General features: G+C 32.6%; 1 protein-coding gene across 2 annotated transcripts in view; it reads right to left on the bottom strand.

Moving 5' to 3' along the window:
* Positions 1-12,952, bottom strand: part of HOOK1 (hook microtubule tethering protein 1) — a 65,610-nt gene that overhangs the window by 18,204 nt on the left and 34,454 nt on the right. Inside the window, exons 9-15 of one of the 2 annotated variants that reach the window (XM_038537367.1) lie at positions 11,872-12,038; positions 7,884-7,922; positions 5,802-5,942; positions 4,288-4,489; positions 3,606-3,716; positions 323-410; positions 183-243 (exon numbers count right to left, since the gene is read on the bottom strand). In XM_038537367.1, the coding sequence (XP_038393295.1) occupies positions 183-243; positions 323-410; positions 3,606-3,716; positions 4,288-4,489; positions 5,802-5,942; positions 7,884-7,922; positions 11,872-12,038 (809 nt within the window). The remainder of the gene's footprint in view (positions 1-182; positions 244-322; positions 411-3,605; positions 3,717-4,287; positions 4,490-5,801; positions 5,943-7,883; positions 7,923-11,871; positions 12,039-12,952) is intronic. The other variant, XM_038537368.1, reaches the window with a different exon arrangement.

A 12,952-nucleotide genomic window follows, 5' to 3' on the forward strand; every position in this document is an offset into this window, starting at 1 on the left:
AGCAGTAACAATCTAAGAAGTTCAAACAGATGAGACAAAGTAATTCTGAGCTCCATGACTCATAAAATGGGACCCTCTAAAGGCTAATAATGTTTTTATTTTTTTATATATATTTTTTAATAATGTTTTTAAAAAGACATTTCTACCATTAAGTATAGATTTTCAATTAATAAAAAATTTACCTATATTCCACTGGCATAATCTCAGCAGCAAGATTCTCATAACTTTTTGTAGCAGATGCATCTAAACAACAACAACAAAAGATTACCATTTCAAAATTTCTACCATTAAAAAAAACCCTTCTAAATCCAATAAAATTCACCTGTTTGGTTTAGGTGATCTTGTTGTACTTGTGAACACCGAAGCTCTTCATTTGTTTCTTTCAGAGTATCACGCTGTTCTATTAGCCTCTAAAAAAGAATTGTTTATATAAGCAAAATATTTAATTCTGCTACCAGAAATGTACTTTATGCTTATAATAATTTATCTTAATTTCATAATTATTGCTTAGCTAATTATGTGACAATGTTTTAGTTTTAATGCTAAGAGATAATTTCTCTTACATAAATCACATAAATGTTTAGACAACACAAATTAAAAAAAAATTTTTTTATTGGAGTTCAATTTGCCAACATATAGCATAACACCCAGTGCGCTCATCCCACCAAGTGCCCCCCTCAGTGCCCATCACTCAGTCACCCCAACCCCCTGCCCACTTCCCCTTCCACTACCCCTTGTTCATTTCCCAGAGTTAGGTGTCTCTCATGTTTTGTCACCCTCACTGATATTTTCACTCATTCTCTCCTTTCCCTTTATTCCCTTTCACTAATTTTTATATTCCCTAAATGAATGAGACCATATAATGTTTGTCCTTTTCTGATTGATTTACTTCACTCAGCATAATACCCTTCAGTCCCTCCACATTGAAGCAAATGGTGGGTATTTGTCCTTTCTGATGGCCGAGTAATATTCCATTGTATACATAGACCACATCTTCTTTATTCATTCATCTTTCTATGGACACTGAGGCTCCTTCCACAGTTTGGCTATTGTGGACATTGCCGCTATAAACATCGGGGTGCAGGTGTCTTGGCGTTTCATTGCATCTGTATCTTTGGGGTAAATCCCCAGCAGTGCAATTGCTGGGTAGTAGGGCAGATCTATTTTCAACTCTTTGAGGAACCTCCACACAGTTTTCCAGAGTGGTTGTACCAGTTCACATTCCCACCAACAGTGCAAGAGGGTTCCCCTTTCTCCACATCCTCTCCAACATTTGTTGTTTCCTGTCTTGTTCATTTTCCCCATTTTCACTGGTATGAGGTGGTATCTCATTGTGGTTTTGATTTGTATTTCCCTGATAGCCAGTGATGCGGAGCATTTCCTCATGTGCTTGTTGGCCATGTCTATGTCTTCCTCTGACAATATAAATTTTGTGATTTCCCCATTAGATAATTAATCTTTGAAACAAACTGATGTAATTATACAGTGGAGTACAAATATTCAACAGTAATTTTTTTTAACCATAGAGTAATTAAAAAAAAAAAAAGCATGGACTTTGGAGGCAAATAGATCATGGCTTGAATATCAGTTTCACTATTACATATTTCACTTACATCACCTATGGTGAGCTGACTCTTTGGCTTTAGTATCCACAGCATCAAATGGAAATGTGAATACATAAACCCTTGCAAAGGTGTTCTGAGTAAGGACAGGTAAAGTTAGTGGTTATTTGGAAGAACTGATGAGCCAATATTGATACATTATTATTAACCAAAGGACACTGTTTACATTAGGGTTTACTCTTTCTGTTTTACTTTTATGAGTTCTGAGAAATGTATAATGGATCTATCATTACAACGTCATGGTCAATTCAACAATGGTATCAAGACAATAGGAAAGAATAATCTTGCCAACAAACAGTGCTGGGACAACTGAATATTCACACACAAAAGAATGAAATTAGATCCCTCCTTTATACCATATATAAAAATTAATTCAAAGTTTGTCACAGACTAAGAGCTAAAACTATAAAATTAAAAGAAAATATAAGCATAAATCTTTATAAACTCACACTACTCAGTGATTTCATTGAAATACTGCCAAAAAAAGCATAAACAACAAAAGAAAAAATAGGTTAACTCTGGTTTCATCATATAAGAACCTATTTTGCTACAAATAGCACCATAAAAAAGTGGGAAGAATCCACAGAATAAAAGAACATTGGGGATCCCTGGGTGGCTCAGCGGTTCAGTGCCTGCCTTTGGCCCAGGGCATAATCCTGGAGTCCCAGGATTGAGTCCCACGTCAGGCTCCTGGCATGGAGCCTGCTTCTTCCTCTGCCTGTGTCCCTGCCTCTGTCTCTTTCTCTCTCTCTCTCTATCATGAATAAGTAAATAAATAAATCTTTAAAAAAAAAAAAGAACATATTTACAAATCATATATTTGAGAAGGAATTTATATCCAGAATCTATAAAGAACTCTTACAACTCAATAAAAAAGCAAATAACCTAAATAAAACATGAATATGGGATTTGAACAGTTATTTCCCCAAGAAAGACATACAAATGGCCAATAAGCACATGAGAAGATGCTCAACTTCATTAGTCATTAGGGAACTACAAATCAAAACCACAATAATACCACTTTATACTCACTAGGGATAGCTAAAATTAAAAGTCTGGTAAGTGTTGGCAAGGATATGGAGAAACTGGAAACCCTTACAAATTGCTAAGAATGAAAAATGGTTCACCTACTTTAGAAAATAGCCTGGTAGCTCCTTAAAAGGTTGACCATAGTTACCAGATGATCCAGCAGTACCATATCTACATATGTACTCAAGAAATGAGAACATATGTCTACATAAAAACTTGTACATAAATGTTCATAGCCACATTATTTAATAGCCCAAATGTCCATAAAATGATGGATGGATAAATAAAATGTGGCATATATCCATAGCATGGAGTATTATTTAGCATTAAAACAAACGAAGCACTGATTCATGCTACAACATGCATGAACTTTGAAAGCACTAAGCTACATGAAGGAATCCAGTCACAAAACCCACAAAGTATATGATGACATATTCTAGATAGACTGGGCAAATCTGTAGACGGAAAGTAGAATAAGGGTTGTGAAGGCTGAGGGGAGAGGAACCAGAATGCACAGCATATGCCAGTAGGCAAACTAATGGGGTGATGGCCCTGCTCTAAAATTTGACTAGTGATGACTGCACAACTGTGAATGTACTAACACCTACTGAATTATACATTCAAGTAGGCAAAATTTATGGTATATACATTATAACTCAATAAACCCATTAAAAAATAACATCTATGGCCCTTACTGTCAAGGAGCCAATGGTCTAGAATGGAAAAATGCACACTGAGACATGTAGCCTTGCCCCTGTGACTTCACCTTCCCTTGTGAAGGAAATTAACAACACTGCAAAGGGAATTTCTACTATTTTTTTTACACCAACACTTTAATTTGGAGAAAGACAGAAGATCTGATTGACATGACTTCCATTCTCAGAAGAGCAAGGACAATATTAAACACAAAAAGAGAAGACAGATGTATTACTCATCAACTATATTTATGTGTACCTCTTTTTCCTTAAGTAAAGCTTCATGTTTTTCTTCAAGCCGCTTCATTTCAAACGCTAGGGTATCTGCCCTTTTGGATTCAGAGGAAAGTTTATTGTGAAGATCTTGAACCTTTTGTCAGAAACAAAAGTAGATAGTAAGACCATATAATATTAAGTGTTTTTTGTAATTCAATAAATGAAAATTTGATTGGAAATAAAATTTATAGTAATAATATAATTTAGTAATCCTAAATAGTTGTGGAAATAGCATGTATATAGAAGTTAACATCGATTTTAAAATACCCAAATAATAATTTAGTAAAAAAAAAAAACCCAAAAAACAAAAATCTTACACTTTACTGTTTCTCTCGGTTGCTTGATAAATAGCAAAATGGTATTATCAGTTATACCTCCATTCTCTAGGCAATTATTATTAGTTACTAGAAATGCTAACAAACAATAAAATACCCAAAAATATATATATAAACTCAGAAGATAATAAAAAGGGAAAAGACCTAGATACTCAAATTCAATTATCAACCCCAGAATTAAAATTATAGGTAGAAGAAATCTATCATAAGTTCACAGCCAACTATAAGGCAATGCTTCTTCTCATCTCTATCATTCTTAGAGTATCAAAAGGAATCAAAAGAAATTGAGCTCTTTTGATTTTAATTTAAAAAATTAAGATATTTTCTTACCTGCCTCTTGTATGTTTCTAACTGCGTACGGGCTGCATTTGCCTTCTTTAATTCTTCTTCTAAGCTGACTGTATTATGCATATACATCATGTTTGTTTCTTGTAAAGTTTTCACTTGCTTGCGAAGGTCATTCAGATCTTGTAGCTTCTGACGATATATTTCAACTGTTGACTCTAGTTTATTTGCTTTATCAGAGGTAGCCCTATGATAATACAAACTGCACATTACTGGGTAAGAACTAGTAAATGCATATAACAATTTTATTCTGGCTGTAAAATTAGCCAGATAAGTGAGCAATTGGCCCAAACAAACAAAACAAAAGGAAGGAAGAAAATGAGAGAGACAAAAGAAATAAACTTTGTGGGAACTTTGGAAAAAGACTCAAATCCACCACTGAGCCTTTTTGTTGTAAAGGCATCAAAATAAAAATGCCTTAAATGTGACACACTAATTATCAAACCATTTCATAGAGCACAATGTATAAAAAGAATGGTTTTACAAATGCAACTGAACAAACCTAAGCTTCTCTGTAGCTTATAGGCCAGTTCTGCCTTGTGTATAGCATTCAGAATGGTTTTGTTCCAAGTATCTGATATACTTAGAAAGTTGACTTGTCAAACTTATAATTTGTCTGACAAAGCACTGTCCTTTTTAGTTGGGCTAACCTGACAAACTGGGCTAGAGCAAAAGTAAATACATAAACCAAATCACTTTCTAACACATAAGGTTCAAATGAATGGGTATAAAGATTGTTTCAAATGGACATAAAAACTGCAATAAAAATGGTTAATTGAGAAAATTTAACAGAAAATATAAATAGCACATTAATAGTCTGTTTGCTTAATATTTCAAAGGCAAAAGCCAAATACAAATTTTATATATTGTCAAAGACAATTAGAAAACATTGGGATAATCCTGAAATAAGTATTAAGGTACTTTACCTGTACCTATTTTATATCAAATGCCAAAGTGTGGATTGTGAGAATGCTTTCCCTTATGTAAAAAGTTCACAAGATATACTCTTGAGTACAAAGAGGTCAAGCTAAATGTATCTAAAAGTAATTCAGTTTACACAGTTTTAAGAAAAAGATATCACTTTGAGTTTATGAATTCTAATATGAACTTGTGTTAACATGGGGCAATTCAGTGGCTCAGTTGGTTGAACATCTGACTCTTGATTTCAGCTCAGGTCATGATCCCAGGATTGCAGGATTGGACCCCACACTGGGCTCTGCACTGGGAGTGGAACCTGCCTGGAATTCTCTCTCTCCCTCTGCCCCTTCCCTCCCCCATCCTTCTTTTCTTTAAAAAAAAATTGTGCTCACAAGAATTGAATATTATCCTTAAGCAGCAATTCCTATGAATAAGCATAAAATAAGTAAAGACTAGGAACCTAGATAAAAACTGATCAGTACTTGATAGGAATAACTAAGAATCCCTGATTAGAATATGGAATACCAAAATGACTAAGGAATAACTCAGAAGTGACATAATTATATTTAGATATGCCATACCTAAGAACGTCTATTTCATCTTTCAGGGCTCTTGTTTCTTCAGCAAGACTAGTCAGTTCATCATTCCTATGCTGAAATTCAATTAGTTGCTTTTCAAGTTCTTCGCAGTGAACACGGTAATCATCTTTTGCAGCTTCAAGCCTTTCATACAGAAAACAAGTATTTATAATGTAATTTCTATCATTTATTTTCTTACTGAGATGAATGCTTAGTAAGACATACTTAAATTATCTTTTTTTTTAATTCCACACTCAAAAGAAAGACTAAAGGAATATGACACTTTCAGCTTCTGGATTTGAAATTGGCTGAGAATAAACTTAATGGTCTGAATTTTCATTTTCACTTCTGAAACACTGTACTCGATTATCTCTAGTTCTAATAAGGGTTTTAATCTCAAAAGATGAAGAGATAACATATAGCTATTTATTAAAATTTCTAAAAAATATACATCACATGCAAAGTGGTAAAATATTAACTCTACGTAAGCTATGATAAATTAAGGATAAGTATTTCAAACACTATAGTAACAACAAATAGTAAAGAGAATACAGTGGATGAAATTAAATATTTAAAAAATTATTTGATTTACCCAAAGGAATGCAGAAAAGGGAACAAAAGAACAGATATGACAAGTGAAAAACAGCATACTAAACAAAACAAAACAAAACAAAAAACAGTATACTGACAGACCTAAATACAACCATAACAAAAATTACATAAAAGACAAATAGACTAACACACCAACTAAAAAGGCAGAGACTGTCAGACTAGATAAAAAGCAAGGCTCAAATATATGCTAATTACAAGAGATAGTTTAAATATAAAGGCACAGGTAGATTAAAAGTAAAAAGATTTATAAACACCTTGCAAACAGTAAGCAAAAGGAATTGAGGTGGTTATGTTAACATCAAACAAAATAAATTTTAAAACAAAAGAGTATTATTAAAGACACAGATATTTCATAATTTTTATAAAAGGGTCATTTCATTACAAAGCCATTATCATACATGTGCCTAAAATACATGAAGCAAAAACTGACAGATTCAAAGGCAAAAATCCACAATCATGGTTTAATACCAGTCTCCAATAAATGCAGAAATAAACAAAAATATCAGTAAAACTACAGAAGAGCTCTGAACAACACTATTAACCAACTTGATTTGACATGTATAGAACATGTCTGTCATCAAAAATTACAGAATACACAGTCTTTGCAAGTGCATATGGAACACTCATCACAATGAAACATGCCAAGCAATAAAACAAGTATCAAAAGATTGAAATCTTATGAAATATGTTCTCTAACCACTAGAGACTTAAATTAGAACTTACAATAAGAAGTCTAGAAAAGTCTTAAACACTTGGAAATTAACACATTTCTAAATAATTCACAAGTCAAGAAAGAAATCACACAGAAAATTAGAAAATATTTCAGATTGATTAACAACAGAAAGACAACCAGCCAATCCTTGGGGATACAGCTAAACCAGTGCTTAGAGGAAATTTTACAATTTTAAAGGCTTATATTAGAAATAAAGGAAGGCTTAAAATCAATCATCCAAGTTTCAACCTCAAGAGTCTAGGAAAAGAACAGCAAATTAAACCCAAATAAAAGGGGAAAAAAAAAAGAACAGCGATCTAAAACTAATAATATGGAAAGTCAATAAAGTGCTTAAAGAGTTTAATAAAATTGATGAAACCCTAGTAAGAATGATCAAGAAAAATAAGAAAAAACACAAATTACTAATATTAGGAATGAAAAAGTATCAGTATCACTCCTATAGTTGTTAAAAGGACAGTTAAAGAATATTATGAACAGCTCTATGCCCATAAATTCAATAACTTAAATGAAATAAACATACACCTTGAAAAGTACAACTTTTCAAACTGACATAGATGAACTAGAAAATCTGAGAAGTCTTATGACCATTAACGAAATTTTGTCATTAAAAGCCCTGTGTTTCACAAAGAAAACCTAGGTCCAGATTGTTTTACTGATAAATTCTATCAAACATTTAAGGAAGAAACAATATCATTCTTACATAAACTCTTTCAGAAAATAGAGGAGGAGAGAATACTTCCCAATTATTTATGAGACTAGCAGAACTCTGACAACAAAACCTGAAAAAGACATTACAAGAGAAAAAAGTTATAGACCAATATCTATTATGAAGACAATCAAAAAAATTCTTTCAACATATTAGCAAATTGAATCCAGTTATACTTATGCAGAATAATAGGTATGACCCAAACTAGTCTAACCCTCAAATAGAAGATTGTTCAACATTCAAAAATTAAACGATCATAATGAAAGAATGAAAAAGAAAAACCACACTGTTATTTCAAGATGTAGAAAAATCACTTGTCAAAAATCAATACCAATTAATGATAAAAACTTTTAGCAAACCAGAAATAAAGGGGGACTCCTCTAAAGTGATAAAAAGCACATTAAAAAAATTTTACAGCAAGCATCATACTTGATGGTACTTAATTGAATGTTTTCCCCTTAAGACCTGGAAGAAAGTAAGATGTTTGCTCTTGCTCAATGCAAGAAAAATAGAGAGCAGAAATAATAAAAGGAAGATGTAAAGCTCTATTAATAGATTAGATGATTGTAGATGCCTTAGATTTTCTACATATATTACCAGAATCAATAGGTGAATTAAGAAACTTTACAAGACATAAAAGTTTCAAAATATAAGATCAAATTTCAACCTATAAAAATCAATTGTACATATCAGCAGCCACTTTTCAGAATAATTTTAATTGTACTTTTAATAGTACCTACTTGGGAATAAAGGTAATAAAACACATACAAGACTTCTCTGGTGGAAACAACACAACATTGCTGAGAGAAATTAAAGACTTAAATAAATGAAGACACCATATCCATAGATAGAAATTTTCAATGTACTTTTCAATTTTATACAACCTAAATCATAATCACAAAAGGTGTTTTTAAACAGAAACTGACTTGCTGACTCTCAATTTTAAGTGATAATGCAGAAGACTTGGAACAACCAAAACAAATTTTGAAAAGAAAGAATAAAATTGGAATACTTACACTACCTGATTTTAAGCTTACTCTAGAACTAAGACCATACCATATAGGTAAAAAGACAAAGTGATCAAGGGAAAAGAACTTAAAGAATCAAGAAAATGACCCAAATTTTATGGTTAAACCATTTTCCACAAAGGTACAAAGCAATGTGGAGTAAAATTAAAATCTTTCCAAATGATGATACTGTAACAACTAGATAACCATATGGAAAATAAAGCTTGACTCCCACACCTTACACTATTACAAAAAAATAAAATAAAAATGACCATAGACTTACATGTAAAAGAGAACACTAGGAAGGTTCTAGAAGAGAATAGAAGAAAGTATCTTCACGGCATGGTAGTAGACAAAGATTTCTTGGGCAGTACATAAAAACACTAATATTAAAAATACTGACAAAATAGACTTCATCTAAGTAAAGAACTCTATTCACTGAGAGACACCATTTAAAAAATGAAAAGGCAAGCCACAGGATGAGTAAAATATTACTATGCACATATCTAACAAAGAATTTGCATTCAAAATTTTCAAAATTCCCACAACTAATGGATAAGGACAAATAATCCAATTTAAAAACAAGTCAACAGTGTGAAGAGATAATTCATGAAGTAAGATATATTGCACCAAGCACATGGAAAGGAGCTTATCACATTACTGGTTATCAGGAAAATGCCATTTAAGTCATAAAGAGATGCTACTAAACTTTTCCTGAAATATTTAAAGTTAAAAAGATGGATAAGAACAAATTATGCTACTCAGGCAAAAAAACCAGAGCAACGAGCAGCAAACTCTGCTCATGGGAGTATAAAATGTTATGACTACTTTGGAAAATGACTTGGCAGTGTCTTTTATGATTAAACACAGAGCTATTGCATAACTCAGCAATACCACTCTACATATTTACCAATGAGAAATAAGAAAAAAATATATCAACAGAAAGTCTTATATTACAACATTCAGACTCGTTTTACTCATATTAACCAAAATATGGAAACCCAAATGCCCATCATCTAAAGGAAAATTGATGAATAAAAGTGTGCTATAATGTGGAATAACTGCAAATATTTGAATACTACTCAGTCATAAAAGATAATGAATCATAGATACATTCAAAACATAGATTAATCTCACAAGCATGCTGAACAAAGGAAGCCAGTCACCAAGGAGTTTATACTGTATGATTCAATTTATATGACACTCTAAATCAGAGAAAATTCATGTATAGTGAAAAATAATCAGAAGAGTAATTAGCCTCTGAGAGGTAGGGACTGAATGGGAAGAAAGATAAAGGAACTTTCTTCAGTGATTGAGATGAACAGTAATTGATTAAAGTGTGAAATTACACAAATGTATGCATGTTAAAACATGTCAAATTGTACTATTTATTCATCTTACAATATGTAAATGTTACCTTGTAAAAGAACTGTAAACATACTGAAATCTTATTAATAGTTTGCTTTATTACAAAGGTAAGGTTAGCAATTCTTAAATTACCTTGTGTGTTTTGGGACAGAGTATATGAGTAAATATACTGAGGAAAATGGGAGACAGGTTTCTCATTATTGGAGAAAGAGTTTAAAATATGGAAATGGAGATCAGAATGAACCCTGAAAACACAGAGGACTAAAATGAAAGATGTCCATATGAACTTATAGTGAGCGAATAAAAACCAATGCAGACATGTGTATATACAAGTGTGTGAACACAGCAAGTGTGACCATGTGCAAGTATATTTCCTAGCTCTTTACAACACCAAAGGTGTCTAGAAGCAAGGACAGAAAAACTCATCTGGAGCACAAGATCTTTGTTTCTAAACAATATTGTCAAATATAAGGAATGAGGGATCCTTGGAAAAATGGCTGCTGCAGAGTCAGGAAAGGACAAGAGGAGTATTTTGTTGTTCCAGAAAGTAAGAAAGTGCTCGAAGGATAGCAACACATTGAAAGGACACCGGAGGCAGCTGACAGGCTTCCTAGAGGCCGAATCTGGGATAATTTCACCTTTAAATAAATGATAGCAGCTATGGATTTAAAGATCATTGAGTAAGAATCCATTACTAACTGCAATGCATGATCCTGGATTGGATTCTGAATCAGGAAAAAAATAGCCATAAGAGACAATGAGACAACTAATGGAATATGATCTGTGGATTAGATAACAATATTGTACCAATGACAAACCCCTGAATTTTAATCACTATACTGTGGTTTATAAGACAGTAGGTTTTTTAAGGAAAATACATGCCAAAGTATGCAGGGATAATGGTACAAGACTCCCAACTTACTTTCAAGTGGTTTAGAAAAAAAAATGTGAATCCATAAGAATATGTATACTAAAGTGAATGGTAAAAACTGCAAAAACAATTGTGGAATCTGAGTAAAAGGTATAAAGGAATTATTTGCACTATTGTTGCAACTGTTTTTTGCATTTAAATTTGATAACAAAAAAAAGGAACAAAAAAATACATATAGTACAATTAGAGTGCCTTATGGTTCCAGGCTCAGCAGCAAGCACACAAGAGACAATGTTTATTAGAGGTAAGATGTACAACACCTTTTTTTTTTAAGAAGAAATATAAAAGTTAAAATGGAAAGCACCTCTTTAGCTTAAGATGTCCATTTTTTCCACTTATTATCAGGTTCCCTCTTATACATAAGAAATGCTCCACTCTCCCCAGGCCCCAGTGATCACTCCTTTAAACTCCCAGAGGACTTGCCCATTGCCCGCATTTGGCCCTTATCATAAGTTATTTTAAACTGTTTTTTGTTGTCGTCATTGTTGTTGTTTTTTTATATACATATCCCACTTACCTAACTAGATTTTAAGCTCTGTAGAGGCAAGAACCACTTATACCATTTGGGTATCTTCAGAGCTTAATCAGTATCCTAAGCATGCTATAAAGCTCTAAGATGCTACAACATGTGATAAAATGCTTAATAATTAGTTGTTGAAAGGATTTTCTAGCTCTTAAACAGAATTCTACGGAATAATTTTTATTAAAAATGCTACCTGAAGTTTTCTTCCTGTAATTGTTCTAGTTGTAACTGCGCATGAAAATACTTTTTTGCAACCATTGTATTTGGATCATCAAAAGATCCATCCAACTGGTCAAGTTTTTCATTCATCATCTCATTCTCAGAAACTAATGAATTCTTTTCATCTTGAAGTGCAGTCACCTAAAAAACAAATATACAAACATAAGTATCAATAGCAAAAAAGTCCCGAGGTCACATTATAATTGTGACTAAGCCATTAAATTAGCTTGGTTAATCAGACTAGATAGTTCCTATGGATCCTTCCAAATCTGAAATTTTGGGTCTAGGCTGTTTAAGTCAAAGAAAAGAAATCAAAATAATTTGATTAATATAGAGAAAACAGAGTAATACATTTAAGTATCTTCAAAATGTTATGCTTGCCCTAGTTTGGGGAAGAAAATGTTTCTAAAATTTGATGTATCAATAAACTTCAAAAAATTAATTTGTTCCCCTTTTAGTTATAAATTTACTATCAGGATGCTGTTACCTAGTAAGCTAAAATACACACACATATATGCACAAAGTTATTTTAGGCTCATAGCAGAAAATTATCAGTTACATATATGCCTTCAGGCACAAGCCCATTATTTTGCTAATGAATCGGTAACAAAAAGTTGAACTGAATCCATTTGCACACTGAGGCTGTTTGCTTATATATATTTTTAAAGATTTTATTTATTTATTTGACAGAGAGAGAGAGCGTGAGCATGCCAGAGAGCACAAGCAGGGGGAACAGCAGAAGGAGAGGGATATGCAGGCTTCCTACTGAGCAGGGAACCTGATGTGGGGCTCAATCCCAGGGTCCTGGGATCATAATCTGAGCTGCGGGCACACGCTTAACTGACTTAGCCACCCAGGCATCCCGTTTACATTTTACAATTGATAAAAACATGTAATTTTAGAAGCACATCAATACCAGTGCCTAACACATTATTTTATTTACATATTTATGCAACAAATATAATTTGCTCCCTCAATTCTTTTTCTTTTCCATTTAAAAATATCTTTAAAAATTTACAGCTAGGCTGTAACCTTATACAAGACCAATTTTTATT

Source organism: Canis lupus, chromosome 5, assembly GCF_011100685.1.
Source record: "Canis lupus familiaris isolate Mischka breed German Shepherd chromosome 5, alternate assembly UU_Cfam_GSD_1.0, whole genome shotgun sequence".
NCBI lineage: Eukaryota > Metazoa > Chordata > Mammalia > Carnivora > Canidae > Canis > Canis lupus.